The 18,438-nt window shown below is 39.1% G+C and overlaps 2 protein-coding genes across 3 annotated transcripts; both read left to right on the top strand.

The window, feature by feature from the left end:
• Positions 1–265: 265 nt before the first annotated feature.
• cfap45 (cilia and flagella associated protein 45) lies at positions 266–6,121 on the top strand. The gene is made up of 12 exons (XM_027161900.2): positions 266–405; positions 1,098–1,217; positions 1,327–1,454; positions 1,551–1,695; positions 1,919–2,089; positions 2,269–2,447; positions 2,536–2,665; positions 3,008–3,154; positions 3,681–3,794; positions 4,598–4,791; positions 5,577–5,801; positions 5,952–6,121. The coding sequence occupies exons 1-12, from the start codon at positions 403–405 to the stop codon at positions 6,025–6,027; spliced, it is 1,632 nt and encodes a 543-aa protein (XP_027017701.2). The 5' UTR covers positions 266–402; the 3' UTR covers positions 6,028–6,121.
• A 1,153-nt stretch (positions 6,122–7,274) lies between these two features.
• On the top strand, positions 7,275–15,906 carry tbrg1 (transforming growth factor beta regulator 1). Of its 2 annotated transcripts, none has more exons than XM_027161901.2 (15): positions 7,275–7,434; positions 7,568–7,697; positions 8,696–8,753; positions 9,025–9,107; positions 9,205–9,241; positions 9,593–9,655; positions 9,958–10,161; positions 11,020–11,090; positions 11,883–12,115; positions 12,292–12,431; positions 12,713–12,859; positions 13,001–13,098; positions 14,756–14,866; positions 14,957–15,108; positions 15,569–15,906. In XM_027161901.2, exons 2-15 carry the CDS (start codon positions 7,570–7,572, stop codon positions 15,661–15,663), a joined length of 1,620 nt encoding a protein of 539 aa, XP_027017702.1. In that variant the 5' UTR covers positions 7,275–7,434; positions 7,568–7,569; the 3' UTR covers positions 15,664–15,906. The 2 variants fall into 2 exon arrangements, with proteins under 2 accessions (XP_027017702.1, XP_027017703.1); XM_027161902.2 differs by having other exon boundaries at positions 7,305–7,397.
• Positions 15,907–18,438: the final 2,532 nt, after the last annotated feature.

The following is an 18,438-nucleotide window of genomic DNA, read 5'->3' on the forward strand; positions in this document are numbered from 1 at the left end:
ATTACTGGAGCCGAAAGAGTCGATTCTTATTGGTGAGCCGAGTTGTTTGCTCGTACTTATTAAAAGACGGTCATAAAATGATTAATAAATTCACAGCTTTGGGACAAAAGCAAATAAACAAGCCAGCAAAACAAACAAAAAATTAAAAAAAAAAACACGGTTTATTAATATTTTATTCGCATACGTTATTGGACCTACGCCTAATAATATTCATGCGCATGCGCAGATTTCTTGTTGTTCTGCTACTATAGTAACGGTTTCTATAGTAACATAAATCCATTAGCATTGGTGCTAATAGTATAGCCTACTACCCATTAAGCGTAGCTGTCCGTGTGACGCTTAGAATTTAATAATAAACTAACGTTTGTTTTCTTCAATGCTTAATTAAATCTGCGAGGAAACATGGTAAGTTCACGTTACTCTTATGCTTTCTAACAAACAGCCTTGAAATATTAATATAAACACATAAATAAATATTATATGGATTATACAACAATCAAAAATAAGATATATTATATAATATCACCATATTATATAATAATGAGCCAGCAAGTTATTCTCATATAAATAAACATATAAACATATCTTTATTTAGATTTTCTAACATTTGTAAAATCAGAATCAGAATTAGATTCAGAATCCTAAAGAGCCTATAGACCTTATATACACACACACACACACACACACACACACACACACACACACACACACACACACACACACACACACACACACACACACACACACATACATATATACATAAGAAGAAGTCTATATAAATCTAAATAAAGATATGTGTATATGTTTATTTATTATTTATATGAGAATAACTAGTAGTATTTATTTATATATTTTTATTTACATATCTGAAAGTGTGTGTGTGTGTGTGTGTGTGTGTGTGTGTGTGTGTGTGTGTGTATATATAAATATATATATATATATATATATATATATATATATATATATATATATATATATATATATATATATATACATACATGTATATATACACATTACACATCTATAAATAAATATATAAATGTAACACACATTGCTTAAGTCTGAATCTGACATGTATAAGTTGATGCTCTTTATAGCCTCAGAGTGGGACATCATCATCCAAAAGAATGACGAGTAACAGTGCTCGCTCCTGTCGTTACCGGACACGAGCCCACACTTCCCATGTCGATGAAACTCTTTTTGGATCAGTTAAACAGGTGTGAAGCAAATATTTGATATACAGTCCTAAAAAATGAGCAGGATGAGCAGTGAGTAGTTAGGCTGTGAATAAGTAGCATGTTGAGGTCTCATCCCTTTTCTTTCCAGTCTGAATGTGAAAATAAGGACCTCCCTAAAGGTGGCTCCAAAACTCAGGCTCGCTCTGCTCCGACCACCAAGCCACAAAATCATGAGACAATACGTATCGTCACCAAGGACCATATCAGGGACCTGAGGCAAGTACTGCACATGAGTGGTTCTTTGGTTGTATAAAATATGGGGTCTTTAAACATTGGAATGCAACAGGAATATGCCTTGTTCTATTAAACTAGAATTCCCAAAAAGGACCCATCCAAACAGTCCATCATCCTCTGCCCAGCTGAAATCAAACGCATCATGGATAAATCTTGTGTGCTCACGAAAGAGGAGAGAGATGCAGCAGAGGAGAGCCAGCGCAAAGCTTTGGAGGAGTCCATGGTGAGCAGGAAGCATTTGAAAAATGCTTTTAAGATGTTATAAAGACTATAAAATTTGAAATAGTCAGTGGACATTGACTTCTGACTTAAATCTTGTATCATAGTATCCAAAAAATATCCTATATAATAAGGTACTCTTCTACCTATTCTTCTACCTATTCTAGTACAATAGGTAGCTTCAGTATATAATGTGGATGCACTTACTGTTTCTGTGTCTGTGTTAGAATGCTGCTGAGGAGAGGAAGATACTTATGCAGCAAGCAGACTTGTGCCGTCAGAAGAACCAAGGCCTTAGTGACCTGGAAGCTGAGGCTAGGGAGCAAGCTCAGTATTTATTGGAGAGGGCAAATGCCCTGAGAATGGAGCAAGAAGATGAGGTCAAGAAACTTAACGAGGTCTGACATTTGTTCTCAAGTGTTAGTTGTTTGTTTGTGTGTGTGTGTGTGTGTGTGTGTGTGTGTGTGTGTGTGTGTGTGTGTGTGTGTGTGTGTGTGTGTGTGTGTGTGTGTGTGTGTGTTTGTTTCTATGGCAAGGGTTCATCCGTGTGCTTTTATGTGTTAACATAACTCCTCAGCTGATTCTGGACGCGCAGTGCCAAGCAGTGAGGGACGCTCAGATTCAGGAGAAGAAGCAGATTCTGTCTGAGTTGCAGGAGGAGGAGTGTAGGCTTGATGCCATGATGGAGGTGGACCGTCGGCGAGCCCTTGAGATTCAAGCACAGATCGACGAGCTACGCAAAAATAAGAGAATTCAGTAAGGGCTGTTAACACACCGTTTCTCAAATATCTCAAACACTTTTTTTTTGAGTTACTGAGCCTGCCATGGATACGTTTTGTTAAAGGGGGAAGATGTGCATCCTGAAGCAGATTGAGAAACGTCAGGAGGAGCGCATGTTGCAGGAAGAACTGAAGGAACAAGAAGGGCAGCAGATGCTGGAGAAGCTGGAGAAGTTGCAGATAGAAGAGCTGAAGGTATAAGATCAGAAGACTCTCAAAACCAAAACACTTCCAGGATGATGATGTGATCAAATCCTCAAAAACATGAAAAACCCAACAATTTGACCATGGAGGTCTTAATAAAGAGACCAAAGCCTAAAAAACATAAACAATATACAAACTAAGTTGTTAATGTAATTGACTAATATAAAATATTGTAAATAAATAGGCTCCTATGAAATCAACTCAAATTTATTATACTGCTACTTTTCAACATTTCTCCCTGGTTATAATTTTAGTTATTGTAATTGTCCTTTATATTACCTGTTTGGTTGGTCTGCAGTGTGTAAATGTGTGTATCTGTGACCTTGACTCTAGGCTATGGAAAAGAGGAAAGAGGAGCAAGAAAGGCTTCAGCTGGAAATTAAGAAAATAAATGAGGACAATCGTCTTGCGAAAGAACTCAAAAAAGAAGAGGAAAGGTTGGCGGACCTTGACGCGATGGAATATACGAACAAGAAATTGGTGAGCGAGGATTTTACACATTTTAGTGGCATGGGTGTTTTCCTATGTTTTCATATATGCTAATTATTTAAATGTTTAAGACCCTGTAGGAAAAAATATGAATACAAAGAAATATAATAGTGTTAGATTTGACGAATGATAGATTCCCTCATTACAATTACCAAAAAAGGTATTAATGGTGTAGAATCAAGATGGTATTAGTTTCCCATTTTAACTGTAATAAATATTCTGTTACAATTTATATGCCCATCTTTTCTCCAGGATACACCAACATTATTTTTAGATTTTTGTGTTTCTTTATACAAAGTGCAGATTAAAAACTTTTCTTTTACAATCTTTTGTTTTCACCTGGCTCTATTCAAATAATCAGTGCTGTGAGCTATAATGAAGTTATTTTATAGTACACACACACACACACACACACACACACACACACACACACACACACACACACACACACACACACACACACACACACACATTTAGAACACACATGTGAAATTTAAGGTGTATATCTTTCTTGCAGGCGCGGGAGGAAGAGTATGATGCTGAACAAAAACGAATAAAAAAAGAGAAGGAGAAAGAAGTGGCACGAATGAGAGCTCTTCAGGAAAGAGACAGAGATCATAAAGCTGAACAGGTAAAAGAGTTTTCGCTATCTGTGTGACAGGTAAAGCTGATTAATGACTAGTTTTATTGCTGGAAGATGACAAACTATCATTACTTAAGCCTTAATCAGCAAACCTTGAGTAACTATGTTTATGGCATTTGGCAGACACAATTATCCAGAGCAACATACATTTGATCCGACTTTAACGTGATACAACTGAACAATTGAGGGTTAAGCAATAGTACTTGAACTCACAACCTTCTGAGCTGTAATCCAATACCTTATCAATTGAGCCACCTCACCTCCTTACTGACCTTAGACCATTAACACCCTACCCCACACCGCCACACCCCCATAACTAACCCTTATCCTATATCCACCCTACTCCTAATCCTAACCACCTGCCATGTCATATACATATATTGTATTTTTTTGATTTGGGCTCCACTTCTTCTCCAGTCTCATGAACAATTTAAAACTACTGTAAATCTAAAATAAAAAATAAAATATCTGTTTTGTATGAAGTGCATTCTGTATCGTGTAGCTGTACTTATTTCAATATACAAACTAAAGTATGTACAGATGTTTGGCAAAACACGGCTGCATGTAATATGTGGAAATTTTTGACGACTGTTATATATTATTCGCATACAAATTAAGACCGGTGTTGACGGTTTCTTTATTAAATCCTTCTGCTAGCATCGGACAGAGTATAATGCAAAACAGGATGTGAATGTATTTAATCAAATCATATACTCATGTAAATGTGCTTAATCAAATCAACTTCTGTTTTTTTTTTTTGTTTTTTGTTTTTTTTTGCTGTCATCTCCCAGGATGCACTCAGGGCTCGTAGGAACCAGGAAGCTACTGAAAGGGAATGGAGAAAGAAAGAGAAAGAACAAATAAAAAAAAAGCTGGAAGAGGATGAACGATTGAAGGCCAGTCGTCTAGAACAGATAGCCCATAAAGAACGCATGCTGTGTATCGAAGGTGGACGAGAGAGAGCCGAGTTTGAGAAAGTCCTGAGGTGAAGCACCACCACACGACTCGCTGATGTCATTAGATCATGCTGCAATTTGAAGAGATTTTTATCACTACACCAACATTATTCTCACACATGCTCAGTAAGCTCACTGCTTGGACTGATACATGTATTATTGTTCCATTAATCCTCACCATTAATTTTCACCCATTAAGAGATTCAGGGGAAAAACTAATCATGCAATGAAACATGATGGCGGCCCGTAAAGCTTTCGGTCACCCAGGAAACAGAGAAATTAGAATTAGACAGAATGTCAGATGTGATACTGATGCAAACATGTGAGTAAATGAACAACAGATGGCTGAAAAAGGAGCACATTCACTCAGGTCAGATCTGAAGTGTGGTTGCTGTGATGGGAAGAGAATTATTCATGCAAATATTCCCAGAAATGTTGAAGTCATGAAATGATTGTATGGTATTAAATTCCTTTTCACTCTTAGTCAGATCAGCAAAAATTATACACAAGGGGTCATTTATTTTTTTTTAACATTGACTGTGATTTTTTTTGCGATACCAGAGATGAACATCCAGGAATGAACAGATATCTAAGATATTTCATCATTTAAACGATCTTTAAAACTTTGCAATACAAGCATGAATGTAGAATAGTAAAGTTTGTATTAATCTAAAAATATTTGCCAAGTTGCTTGTCTTTGGGAATGCCATAGTCCAATAAGTTAATACTGATTCTCAGGTCATTTCCTCACTGGTCTAATTTAAAATGTCTCAAAGTTTTTTTTTTTAAAGCATTTTTTCTTTTTCCACCTCAGGGCCCAGCAGGAGGTCATTGCACGGGAGAAGGAAAAGGAGGAACGGCATCAGCAGCAGGTCCTGCGCCACGCTGAGGAGATCCGGCAGCAGGTTCGGGAGCGGGAGGCTCAGGCCATCACTCGGAGGAGAGATGTGTTCCGCGAAGTAGAGAAGCAGGACGAGGAAGCTCGTATCCGTCGAGCACGTCTGGATGAGATTAAAGAAAAGAAGCTAAAGGAGCTGAAGTGAGTCTTAATCGAAGAGTAGTTACATGCATATGTTAACTGATTAAAATTCTAGAGAACACACGTCATCCTGCAAGGGAAAATTCACAAAGCTTACATAGATTGGTTTATGTTTAATAATAATAAAGATATTTTTTTACTGTGTTTCAGGGCAGCTGGACTTCCAGAGAAATACTGCAGTGAGGTGGAGCGGAAGATTCATATCTTACCCACCTCTGTACGTTGAAGAAGAGTTGATTGTTGATTCAAATCAAATAAAAACTCTCAATATCTTTTACTACGTAATTAAAAAAGAAACAATAAAAGTAGCTTTCAGATCATTGTATTGTCATTAATCAGAAATTATATTAACCACATACAGTATGTCTCTCAAATGTGCTGCTCTTCTCTAACATCTGACTCTGATCTATCATATATACTTACCGTCATCCACTTTAATAGGAACACCTGCACATTCATGCATATATCCAACCAGCACAATGCATCACATCCTATAGATATAGGTCTGGAGCTCATGTTAATTTACATGTTTCATATATCAGGTAAGTATTTAATCTCATGATCTTATGGGATTATAAGAGCTCACACAGAATGGTACAGAAAAAAAAGCCAGACTGTTCAGAGCTGACATGAAAGCTACATTATCTCAAATAATCACTCTTTACAACAGTGTTAAGCAGAAAAGCATCTCTGAATGTACAAGACATGAATCCTTGAGGTGGATGGAATACAACAGTATTAGAGTCAGTTTTCAACTCTACAGTTTGATTCGTTTACTGTCTCGCTTGTTGGAGATACAAACTAGTTGAACACCTTAGAAGTGATGGATATGACACTAATGACATCTAATTGCAATGTCAGTTACAGCAAGGAAGTAAAGAAATATATAGAGAAATATTTCAAATTCAAATTTCAAATTAAATTTATTTGTATAGCACTTTGAACAATTCCCATTTTCTAAAAGCAGCTTTACAGAAGTATGGAAACAGAAGAGAGAGAAAAAGAGAAATATAATAATAATAATAATAATAATAATAATAATAATAATAATAATAATAATAATAATAATAATAATTATTATTATTATTATATATATATATAATATTATATAATTATATATATGTTATATACAGTATATATATATATATATATATATATATATATATATCAGTATATATATATATATATATAATTAATAATCAGCCATTTTGAAGTCTCAAACACTTTGCTTGTAGAACTAATGATTTTTTTTCAAGAAATGTATTCATATTTTTATAGAAACTTTTATATAATATGTGTATGTATTTATCTAAGTAAGTTATTAAATAGTTATATGTGCTCATGTGTTATATATGCTCATGTCTAGGAGGCGTGTGTGTATATATATATATATATATATGGAAGGAGAGATGAGCCGTAAAGTGTGTTTCACAACACATCCACTAGATGGCGGTATAATGTTTTTAATAAAGTTAATATCGGTTGAAGAAGAGAAGAACCTGGTGTTACAGAAAAATCCTTCCCCGGGAAACACAAAGTCAACATGTTCCAACTCTTGGCTACAAAACTGAATTGGAGTTTAAATTCAGTGCGAATGTAACTTTTATTTTTAAACCCCAGCACAGGAACACGGGTATAAACACATTTGTGTTAAAACTAGTTAAAACATTTATTACGCCTTATTTAAATCCGAAGCTAGAGAGCCTGTTAGCGTTAGCTACAGTGAGCTCCATGTAATGTTGTATCTCCTCTGCTCTCTCTAACAGTGATGGATCCCCTGAACAGTCTCTCTAACTTCGAGTCAGAGATGGAGTCTGATGGACAGGGATCTTATTCCCTCTTCCCAGCTTTGGACAACATCTCCAGCCTGGCTGGAGCTCCTGAGACCCTGGAAACGTGAGTGAAGCCTGACAGAGAGTCAAACCCAGGAGTCACATAGTCACACATTCAGGGGGTCATTTAGAGCTGTCAAAAAGCTTTTATTGTCAAAATCAACCATATATAGCTGTTACAGTACACAGTGAAAAGAGACCAGGTTTCTCCAGGACCAGGGTGCTACATCGAACAAAGACAGAGCTATAAGGACTTAGTAAGTTAATCAACATGGTGCAAACAGTGCAGGACAAGACAAACAAGACAGTGCAGGACAAGACAAACAAGACAGTGCAGGACAAGACAAACAAGACAGTGCAGGACAAGACAAACAAGACAGTGCAGGACAAGACAAACAAGACAGTGCAGGACAAGACAGAAAGACCAAACAAGACAGTGCAGGACAGTACAGAACAAGACAGTACAGAACAAGACAGTGCAGGACAGGACAGTACAGGACAAGACAGTGCAGGACAAGACAAACAAGACAGTGCAGAACAAGACAGTGCAGGACAAGACAAACAAGACAGTGCAGGACAAGACAGTTTCGGTGCCTTGCTCAAGGGCACCTCAGTTGTGCCCGGCCCGAGACTCGAACGCACAACCTTAGGGTTAGGAGTCAGACTCTCTAACCATCAGGCCACAACTTCCCTAAGTAATCATAAGGACTAACTTGTGTCATAGACTTTCAACAATAATTGTAACTGTACATAACTATAAGTGTAGCTGCTCAAAACATTTGTTTAGTTCTTAAGTAAATAAGAATGTTAGTATGAAACTCATGCTGTTGTGAGAAAAGATTCAAATTCAGGGTGGTGACAGGAACTCTGCTTTACGTTGGACTTCGTTAAGCTTCTCTGTTTATTATTATTTTGCATGAAACACCAGGTCCTTTACTTCAGTAAAGGTTTTTTTTTTTTATCTTGACTGCAGTGCTGTATTAAATCAAGCTGTTTGATTTTTTTAAAGAATATTAATTTGTCAGGTTTGTAACTCGCGACTCTTTGTCTGTCACTTTGAAGTGAACCATCAGGAGAAGTCGTCGACAAACCGAACCTCACGTGGCTCGACGCTGCTCAGGTCGGATCTTATTTGTTTATTTATTTATTTAGCCAGATATCATCAGAATCAGAAATACCTTATTAGTTTGTCTGAGATGTCCAGTAGCTTAGACACCATCCTTCTTTCTGACACTACACTCAGAGAGTCCAGCTCCACCTCCACAACAAGTCTGTTGGCATCAGCTAACTTTAAGTCCAGAAATATGATTAGAGACTTTCTGTGTCGAGGTGAGCGAGTTCCTTCTTGGAGAATTAAAACATCTCGCCTTTTTTCTTTTTTTTTTTTTAAGATCGTTCTGGAAGAAGCAGGACGTCCGATGCACATCAAAGAGATCAAGCAGAGGATCATCGATCGGGGATTAGTGCAGTCAAAGTATGAAAGACCGTTTGTGTACTTTGTGTTACATCCATGTCATTTTTACTCATTTAAACATTAATAACGTTTTAAAAACTTAAACTTTCTTCGACAGTGCAAAGTCGAGCCTCGAGGCTGTGATGTACCGTGAGGTAAGTCACACTATCCCTCCACCTCAGTGTTAAAGCACTCCATCAGGTATCCATGATCATGATCATCGGCCCTGTTACGTTTCATCCACGTTTCCTTTCACAAGCACGGATTATTAATTTGCATTTGTTTGTTCTGATTTGCCGCCTTCTACTTTTTTTTTTTTTTTTTCCCTTACATGACGTTAAACATAGCCGTGAGCAGGGAACAGAATTGTGTAAATGTGATTGTGTGTCAGGGATCGTCAGTCAGAATACGCTACACCACGGGAAGACAGCGTTAAGCAGTGGTGTCCTGTTTTTAAAGCTGAGCTGCAGCACGTAGCACTGGTTCAGTTTCACGCTGTATTTCAGACACAGAAAGGGAGCAGGCGCTTCAAGAGGATTGAGAACAGAAACGGAGTCTTTGCTCTCTTGGTAAGTTTGTTCTGAGTGCATCTTAGCTTCTGATATGATGTGAATCAAAAGGGACAGAAAGACTAAGTGTCTAAATCCATCATTCTTCACTCTGTCTGATTTGTCTTTTCATTTGTCCAGTCACCTCATTTTAATTATTTTAATCACTGTTAGATGTCATTAATATCATCACTACGAAGTCTGTGCTTTTATAATATATCTGGTACTCCGGAATGACTCCGGGACACTTTTCTCTTTGCCGTTCATAAATACTTTATATTAATGCGGATTCGTCCTTGAACTTTCTTCCTCCCTGCAATCAGACCGATGAGGAGAGACAGCAGGCTCTGCAGGCTTTTTCTGCACAATCGGCCTTCTCGAGCTCAGGTTCCTCTCTGCCCTCTGGTTCCCCTCACGGCCACTCAGAGCACAGGCCCAGGGCCAAAAAAGCTCTCCGCAAAAACCAGAACGAGAAGTACAGGCTTAAATACCTCCGTCTTCGTAAGGCTGCACGTGCCATGATCTTTGTGAGTAAAGATCTCTGATGGATTGAGTATATAGAATTATATATATATATATATACACAGTACTGTGCAAAAGTTTTAGGCGGGCGTGAAAAAAAATGCTGTAAACAAAGAATGCTTTCAAAAATGAAAGTGTTAAAAATTTATTTTCATAAATGAACAAAATGCAGTGAATGAACAAAAGAGAAATCTAAATCTAATCAATATTTGGTGTGACCAGCCTTTGTCTTCAAAACAGCAGCAATTCTTCTAGGTACACTCGCACAAAGGTTCTGAAGGAACTCGGCCGGTAGGTCGTTCTAAACATCTTGGAGAACTAACCGCAGATCTTCTGTGGATGTCGGCTTTCTCACATCCTTCTGTCTCTTCATGTAATCCCAGACACACTGGATGATGTTGAGATCAGGGCTCTGTGGGGGGCCGTGCCATCACTTCATGCTGGTTTGTAGGCAAAAGGTTGTAACACCAAATATTGATCTGATTTAGATTTTTCTTTTGTTTGCTCACTTTGCATTTTGTAAATTGACAGAAATAAACACTCATTATTTATATTTCTGAAAGCATTCTTTGTTTACAGCATTTTCTCACACCTGCCTAAAACTTTTGCACAGTACTGTGTATGTGTATGTATATATATATATATATATATATATATATATATATATATATATATATATATATATATATATATATATATATACATATGTATATATATATATATATATATATATATATATATATATATATATATATATATATATATATATATATATATATCTCAGGAAGTGAGTTTGTGATAGTATAAAGATTTTAATTTTTTTTATGTATTTTTTGTTTATTTATTTATGTTTGGCATTACAGGAGAACGCAGCACTTGGTGATGAGGTCGCCCACTTGGAAGAAAAGTTTGTACGGGCAAAAGAAGAGAGAAGGTGAGTACATTGATTTCTACTGGCTATACAAACATCTGTGTAAGTCTGCGTACGGAAGCGTTCTGCCGAGAACAATCCGACATCTGCTCTCACAGGAAACGTAAACAAACGTCTTAGTCACGTTTTAACTACGACTGTTTCTGCATCCTAATCCGAGTGAAACGAAAACTTGGGGTGAAATTTGCTATGTGGGTTTTACTTTCCTTACAATACAAATGACCCACAGAGTAAAAACATTGGCTGAGGGACAGGCGGGAGGGCTGGACAACGTACCATTTCATTTCCTTGGGCAGAAATACGGGGATTTGTAAAAGCAAAATAAACTGCCTTCAAGAAACTGACTAATTATTCACCGCTATACAACCAGTACAGAAAGCTCTAAAATTACAATTGATGAACTAGGAAAAGTTTTGAAAAGGATTAAATAACATTAAGGACACTTAAAAGACTATTATGTGACTAAGAATTAAAGAGGTGGTTCATGATTTGTCTTTGTTTTGCTAATCATGCACTGATTTCATACTACAGAAGTCAAATTATGCAGTAATAATAATAATAATAATAATAATAATAATAAATAAAAAGGTAAAATATTATGTTGCCTTTTAGGGTTCAATAAACACTTCAGACCTTTTCTTCTTTTTATGCTAAGAAAAAAAAGTCATGCTTATTTTTGTGCTTGAAGAAGTAGGCAATGTTTTTTTTTCTTTAGGAAAAACTCTTCACTTTCCACCCCGGAGCACTTCCTGGGCCGTGGGCTAACTGGAACAAATTGTCTCTGTGTCCCTACAGGTTCTTGTTGAAGACACTATTGCAGTACCAGTCTTTGGCAGAAGGTGAGCTGCTCTCAACACCCGGGAGCAGCGCTCACACTCCTGCCACCTTCAGCTCCGGTGCAGCAGGAGCCGCTATCGTACCCACAGTCCAAAGCCAGGGATCTGGACCTTCGGGGCCTGACGATGGTTTTCTGAAGAAACCTAAGAAAGAACGAAAGGAACGAGGGAAAGAGAATGGAAAAGATGAAGGTGAGTGTTTTTTGTTTTTTTTTGCAATTGATTAAAGGATCAAGATTAAAACATGGGTTTGACTCAAAGACTCCAGTCCACAAATGGCTTGTATTGGATAGTTAACTAAATAATAACACAACCAGTGTGTTCATGCAGTATCACATTGTTCATTTTATTTCTGCTACGGCTTTTAGCGACCAAAAAGATGTCTAAGAAGAGGAAAGTGGCTGAGGGTGGAGTGCGTAAACTGGTCCAGCCCATTCCACTGGACTCCTCAGGCAGGCCTGTTTTTCCCATCGTATTAGGAGGGCTGACTGTCTACAGTCTAGGCGAGGTCAGCCATCACTGTCTGTCCATCACTTCTGCATTACTGCTCTGTTCTTTAGTTTACTTCAGGGCTCCCAGGGTCCGTCGTTTCTGCATTAGCATCGTGGCAGTGAAGTAGTGCACGAGACCTTGTCCATTGTTGTCTATATAGTGAATATACAGTATGCTGTACACTCAGTCAATGCTGAATGGATCTGTTTTGTGTAAACTCTACTGAACAGCAGCTGTGTGTGTGTGTGTGTGTGTGTGTGTGTGTGTGTGTGTGTGTGTGTGTGTGTGTGTGTGTAGATTATCACAGATAGAGCTCATTTCCATGATGAAAGCGCCATTTACCCTGTAGGCTTCTGCAGCACGAGAGTGTTTGCCAGCATGAAGAACCCAGAGCAGCAGTGCCTCTATACCTGTCAGATTAAAGATGGCAAACAGGGACCACAGGTAGACACACACACACACACACACACACCATAGCCATGATACACTGTACACACACTTGATGACTTAAGCATCAGTGCTCTTGTATGTTCAAAGGGACTTTCTCACGGTTACTATATGAAAAAAACCCCATTGTGCTTGCAGTTTGAGATCGTGCCTGAAGATGACCCACAGAACTCTATCGTGGCCATGTCGGCTCTGAGCTGCCATACAGAACTGCTGAAAGCCATCGCTGCTAAAAGGTGAACATCTACACACACTTTCTCACAGCAGAACTATTTAAAACTCACTTTTTTACTTCTAATTACATGTAATGTGTGTGTTTGGACTGTAGATGCATTTGTTCTTATTATACCGTTGTTGTTTTTTTTGTTTTTTTAAGTAAATACAAAGGGTGTGTGTGTGTGTGTGTGTGTGTGTGTGTGTGTGAGACCGACACTGTGTGTGTGTGTGTGTGTGAGACCGACACTGTGTGTGTGTGTGTGTGTGAGACCGACACTGTGTGTGTGTGTGTGTGTGAGACCGACACTGTGTGTGTGTGTGTGAGACCGACACTGTGTGTGTGTGTGTGAGACCGACACTGTGTGTGTGTGTGTGTGAGACCGACACTGTGTGTGTGTGTGTGAGACCGACACTGTGTGTGTGTGTGAGACCGACACTGTGTGTGTGTGTGAGACCGACACTGTGTGTGTGTGTGAGACCGACACTGTGTGTGTGTGTGAGACCGACACTGTGTGTGTGTGAGACCGACACTGTGTGTGTGTGTGAGACCGACACTGTGTGTGTGTGTGTGAGACCGACACTGTGTGTGTGTGTGTGAGACCGACACTGTGTGTGTGTGTGTGAGACCGACACTGTGTGTGTGTGTGTGAGACCGACACTGTGTGTGTGTGTGTGAGACCGACACTGTGTGTGTGTGTGTGAGACAGACACAGTGTGTGTGTGTGTGAGACCGACACTGTGTGTGTGTGTGTGAGACCGACACTGTGTGTGTGTGTGTGAGACCGACACTGTGTGTGTGTGTGTGAGACCGACACTGTGTGTGTGTGTGTGAGACCGACACTGTGTGTGTGTGTGTGAGACCGACACTGTGTGTGTGTGTGTGTGAGACCGACACTGTGTGTGTGTGTGAGACCGACACTGTGTGTGTGTGAGAGACCGACACTGTGTGTGTGTGTGTGTGTGTGTGTGTGTGTGTGTGTGTGTGTGTGTGTGTGTGTGAGACCGACACTGTGTGTGTGTGTGTGAGACCGACACTGTGTGTGTGTGTGAGACCGACACTGTGTGTGTGTGAGACCGACACTGTGTGTGTGTGAGACCGACACTGTGTGTGTGTGTGAGACCGACACTGTGTGTGTGTGTGAGACCGACACTGTGTGTGTGTGTGAGACCGACACTGTGTGTGTGTGTGTGTGTGTGTGTGTGTGTGTGTGTGTGTGTGTGTGTGTGTGTGTGTGAGACCGACTCTGTGTGTGTGTGTGTGAGACCGACTCTGTGTGTGTGTGTGTGTGTGTGTGTGTGTGTGTGAGACCGACACTGTGTGTGTGTGTGTGTGTGTGTGTGTGTGTGTGTGTGTGTGTGTGTGTGTGTGTGTGTGTGTGTGTGTGTGTGTGTGACCGACACTGTGTGTGTGTGTGTGTGACCGACACTGTGTGTGTGTGTGTGTGTGTGTGTGACCGACACTGTGTGTGTGTGTGTGTGTGTGTGTGTGTGTGTGTGTGTGTGTGTGTGTGTGTGTGTGTGTGTGTGTGTGTGTGTGTGTGTTGAGGAGTGTAGACCACTTAGTTTTGTCCACTCATAGTTCTAAACACATTTCTTGAAGTACAGATCAGTTCATTTTGGTCAAGAGGTGATGCAGAGATTTATACCTTACACTATTCCCCCTTTTTCCTTGTGCAGCGGTAAATCTTTAGCCAACATCATCCCCTCTGTTGCTGACTTCTTCGGTTTCTCAGACCCGACTATTCAGAACTTGATACAGAGCTGTCCTGGAGCTCGCAAGTGCAGCAAGTAAGTAAACACACCATTAAAGCTAAGTGAGAAAGAGCGATGCTTCCTGAACACATGAACATGTCTAAAGCTCTGTGTGACTGTGTTTAGTTACCAGTGGGTGCGCTTTGAGGTGTGGAGACCAGGAGACGGACATGCCTCTCACGCGCTGTCCGATGATGACGCGTCTGTGAATTTTGAAGCTTTTCAGCGTCTGTTGCATTGTGAGGACGCTGGAAGCAATCCTGAACAGAGCAATACAGGTGAGACGAACACAACTGCATACTAAAACAACGTGTATTGTATGGCTATGTTCAACTGCTCATGCAAAACTGTTTGCCCAGTGGGGATTAATAAAGTGTCTGTCTGTCTGTCTGTCTGTCTAAGCTCTTTATCCATCTATCTATCTATCTATCTATCTATCTATCTATCTATCTATCTATCTATCTATCTATCTATATTTTGGCTTTAATATGGAAAAAAGTCGAACACATTTCGTTCAGCAATATTTCCAATGTACAAAGATGCTTAAACTATAAAGAAAATCAGAAATACTCTAATATTCATGCAAATACTAGAACAATGACCTCCTACTGTATATGTATTGTTATACAGTGGTAGTGTTTTCTCTGATCATGTGATTTTATATTCAAATTTTGAGGATCGTATAGGGTTTTGTATGTTTTTACCACATAGAACTAAACATTTCATTTCATCCCGCAGCACAACCCACACAGAGCAGCATTTCATCTCATCAGCACTTACTGAGTTCAGCATCTCTACACACACCAGCAGGTGGCTCTCTTTCCACCACTTGACCTCACACCCGGCTACAAAACTGTATAAAGCAGATCGTGTAGGTTTGGTTTGTTAAACCGCTGTCGTCTTTTACGTACTGTATAGTAGTTCAGTAACGTCAGCGCATTGCTCACAGTGATTGTGAACTACACTTAACGCAAAGCTGTTGTCTTTTTGTGTTACGCTTTAATAGTTTTGTATATTCGTGTATGTTTCTGATTGACCTCACAAGTTGCCATTAAACAGTTTTTTTGTAAAGCTAAGCTGTACATGTTGTGGTTTTATGTTAGTAATCCTTCTTTCTTTTATTTTGATTTTACATCCTCTGAACGATTCAGACAGAAAGGAGTGTAATCAGCTTCAATTCAGCCCTAAAGCCTTTTCTCTTTCAGGTTACACTTTCATATTGTCAAGCCTGTTCCGAGTGCCTGAATCCTGTTAGTGATACTTTGCTTTTATCAGACCGCAGTAATCTTAAATAATATCCAGACAGGATAAGGTTTCTGGACATACAGTACTGTGCAAAGTCTCAGGCAACCTAATCTGTTTTTATTTGCTTGTTTTGGATTTTGCTTTTTTCTGGTTTTTCAGTACAAAAAAACTTTGTATATTTCAAAACCAACAAAAAAAACGTTTGCTAAAAAAAACATCTGCATGACAGCGAAGAAAGCAACATATTACACAAGAGACCACTTTTCAGACAGTAAACGTTTTGCAAAATTAATATCATTTCCGTATATAAAATGCACCAAACTGCAAATACCTGAAACCTGCATTTTATAAAGCAAAGGTTTGTCACAGCAAATTTTATTGTTTACACATTTTTTTCTAATTAAAAAGGTTTTACACAACAAACTTTAATCTTGTCTGCAAAGAGTAAAAGTGGCTGCAAGCTTTCAATCCAACCTGATAGGATCCACACCTGCTTTCACTTCTTTAATCAATTCACTTCAGTCTCTAATCAGCTCTCTGGTTTGTGTTTGGCTGTAATGAAGACCTGCAGTCACATCAGCCCTTTAATGCCATTACCTTTTTGTGTGTACCTACAGACAGTACTGTTAAATATGTCTGTTAAATAACATCGCAGTAAATATAACGTCATGTTTCAATATTAAAGAAGTAACTAAATGACAGATGGGAGTGTCTTCATGATGTATTCATGATCATCACACCAATAGTTGAATACACTTCATGTCTTAAATGAAGACTGACTGATTGTTCAGAGCTTTATTATAATCCTCATGAAAGGCAGGATACACCCTGGACAGAGTGCCAACCCATCCCAGGGCACACACACACTCTCATTCACTCACACACACACACACACACACACACTACAGACAAGTTTCCAGAGATGCCAATCAACCTACCATGCATGTCTTTGGACCGGGGGAGGAAACTGGAGTACCCGGAGGAAACCCCAGAGGCACGAGGAGAACATGCAAACTTCACACACACAAGGCAGAGGCGGGAATCGAACCCCCAACTATGGAGGTGTGAGGCAAACGTGCTAACCACTAAGCCACCGTGTCCCCCTAGTTATTACATGTGTAGTGAAATTTTAGCCCTTGATTCTGGTATTTTATCATCAGAACAAATTCTTAGAGATCTAACCATTATAACTGGGTATGGATATTAATTCCTCCAACAAGCACAAGAGGGCACTGACACTATATAAGAAAGTACCTGCGTTACGGGATCTGAGTGTAAAGACTTCAAATCTCAGCTGGAATGTAAGAAATAAATCTGTATGATGAAAAGATATGTCGGTCATCCACAATGTATGTGACGTAGTTAACCTACGAGGCAAATGAAAAAGAGCTCTGCACTTGTGACTGGAATACTGTCAAATTCCTGGATTTCCAGAGCTGTCTCTTTAGTAAACCTTTAACTGTTCACCTCTGGGTTTTAATGGTCAATCTTTTTCTAAATGTAATGCATATGATTTTTTTGTTTTAACCAAGAACGTATACATTTTCTCTTTTCTTTCACCTTGCACACCCTGTTTGAAGAACAAATGCTGAAATGAAAACTTCCACCTTCCCCGAAGGTCACCAGAATGTAACATCATACATGTATTGAGTGTGAGAATAAGAGGGAATGTTCTTCAAATTTCATGCAGAATCACCTGCAAACCGTTTCCTTGACCTCAATCTTTTAAAAAAAAAAAACGTCTTAAGGGCTTGTCCTTTGGAAAAGATACATCACTGGGCCTGGATTTGGAGCAGACCAGCATGCTTCCAGGAAACGATAGTGACCTGCTATACAGAGTGCACAATGCACTAAATGATGGGAGGTGCAGACATCCTGAGATTCGCAGCAGGTGTGGAGGGAGGGGGGTCCGACCGCACTGATGTGTGTGACTGCTTTTTAGGAGGACTTCACTTCCCACGTTTCCTTACGGACGGGTGGTAACAGGAAGGTAATAGTCATTTCCGCCCATTGCCAGTCTGAGAGGGCAAAGGTCGGCACCGTCAGAAGGTATGACTCCCTTCTTTAGCTGATTCACTTTCTCCACTATTTAGATACATACAAAGGTGGATTGTTTATTCAGGCTAAACACACAACAAGAGCACTTACTGATTGTCATGAGTTTAGGACATGAAATTATATTATATCTAGCATATGGATGGAGACATATTTACAGCCAAATCGATATAAATTACAGGTTATGGTTTTGAGATTTAAAAAAAATCTAAATCCTTAATATAACTCTCAAAAATTTACATTTGAGAAATACAGATTCAATGTAATTTAGGCTAAAGGTGAAGCATCTAAGATTCCCAGTGAAAAGC

Source organism: Tachysurus fulvidraco, chromosome 13 (genome assembly GCF_022655615.1).
Source record: "Tachysurus fulvidraco isolate hzauxx_2018 chromosome 13, HZAU_PFXX_2.0, whole genome shotgun sequence".
Lineage (NCBI taxonomy): Eukaryota > Metazoa > Chordata > Actinopteri > Siluriformes > Bagridae > Tachysurus > Tachysurus fulvidraco.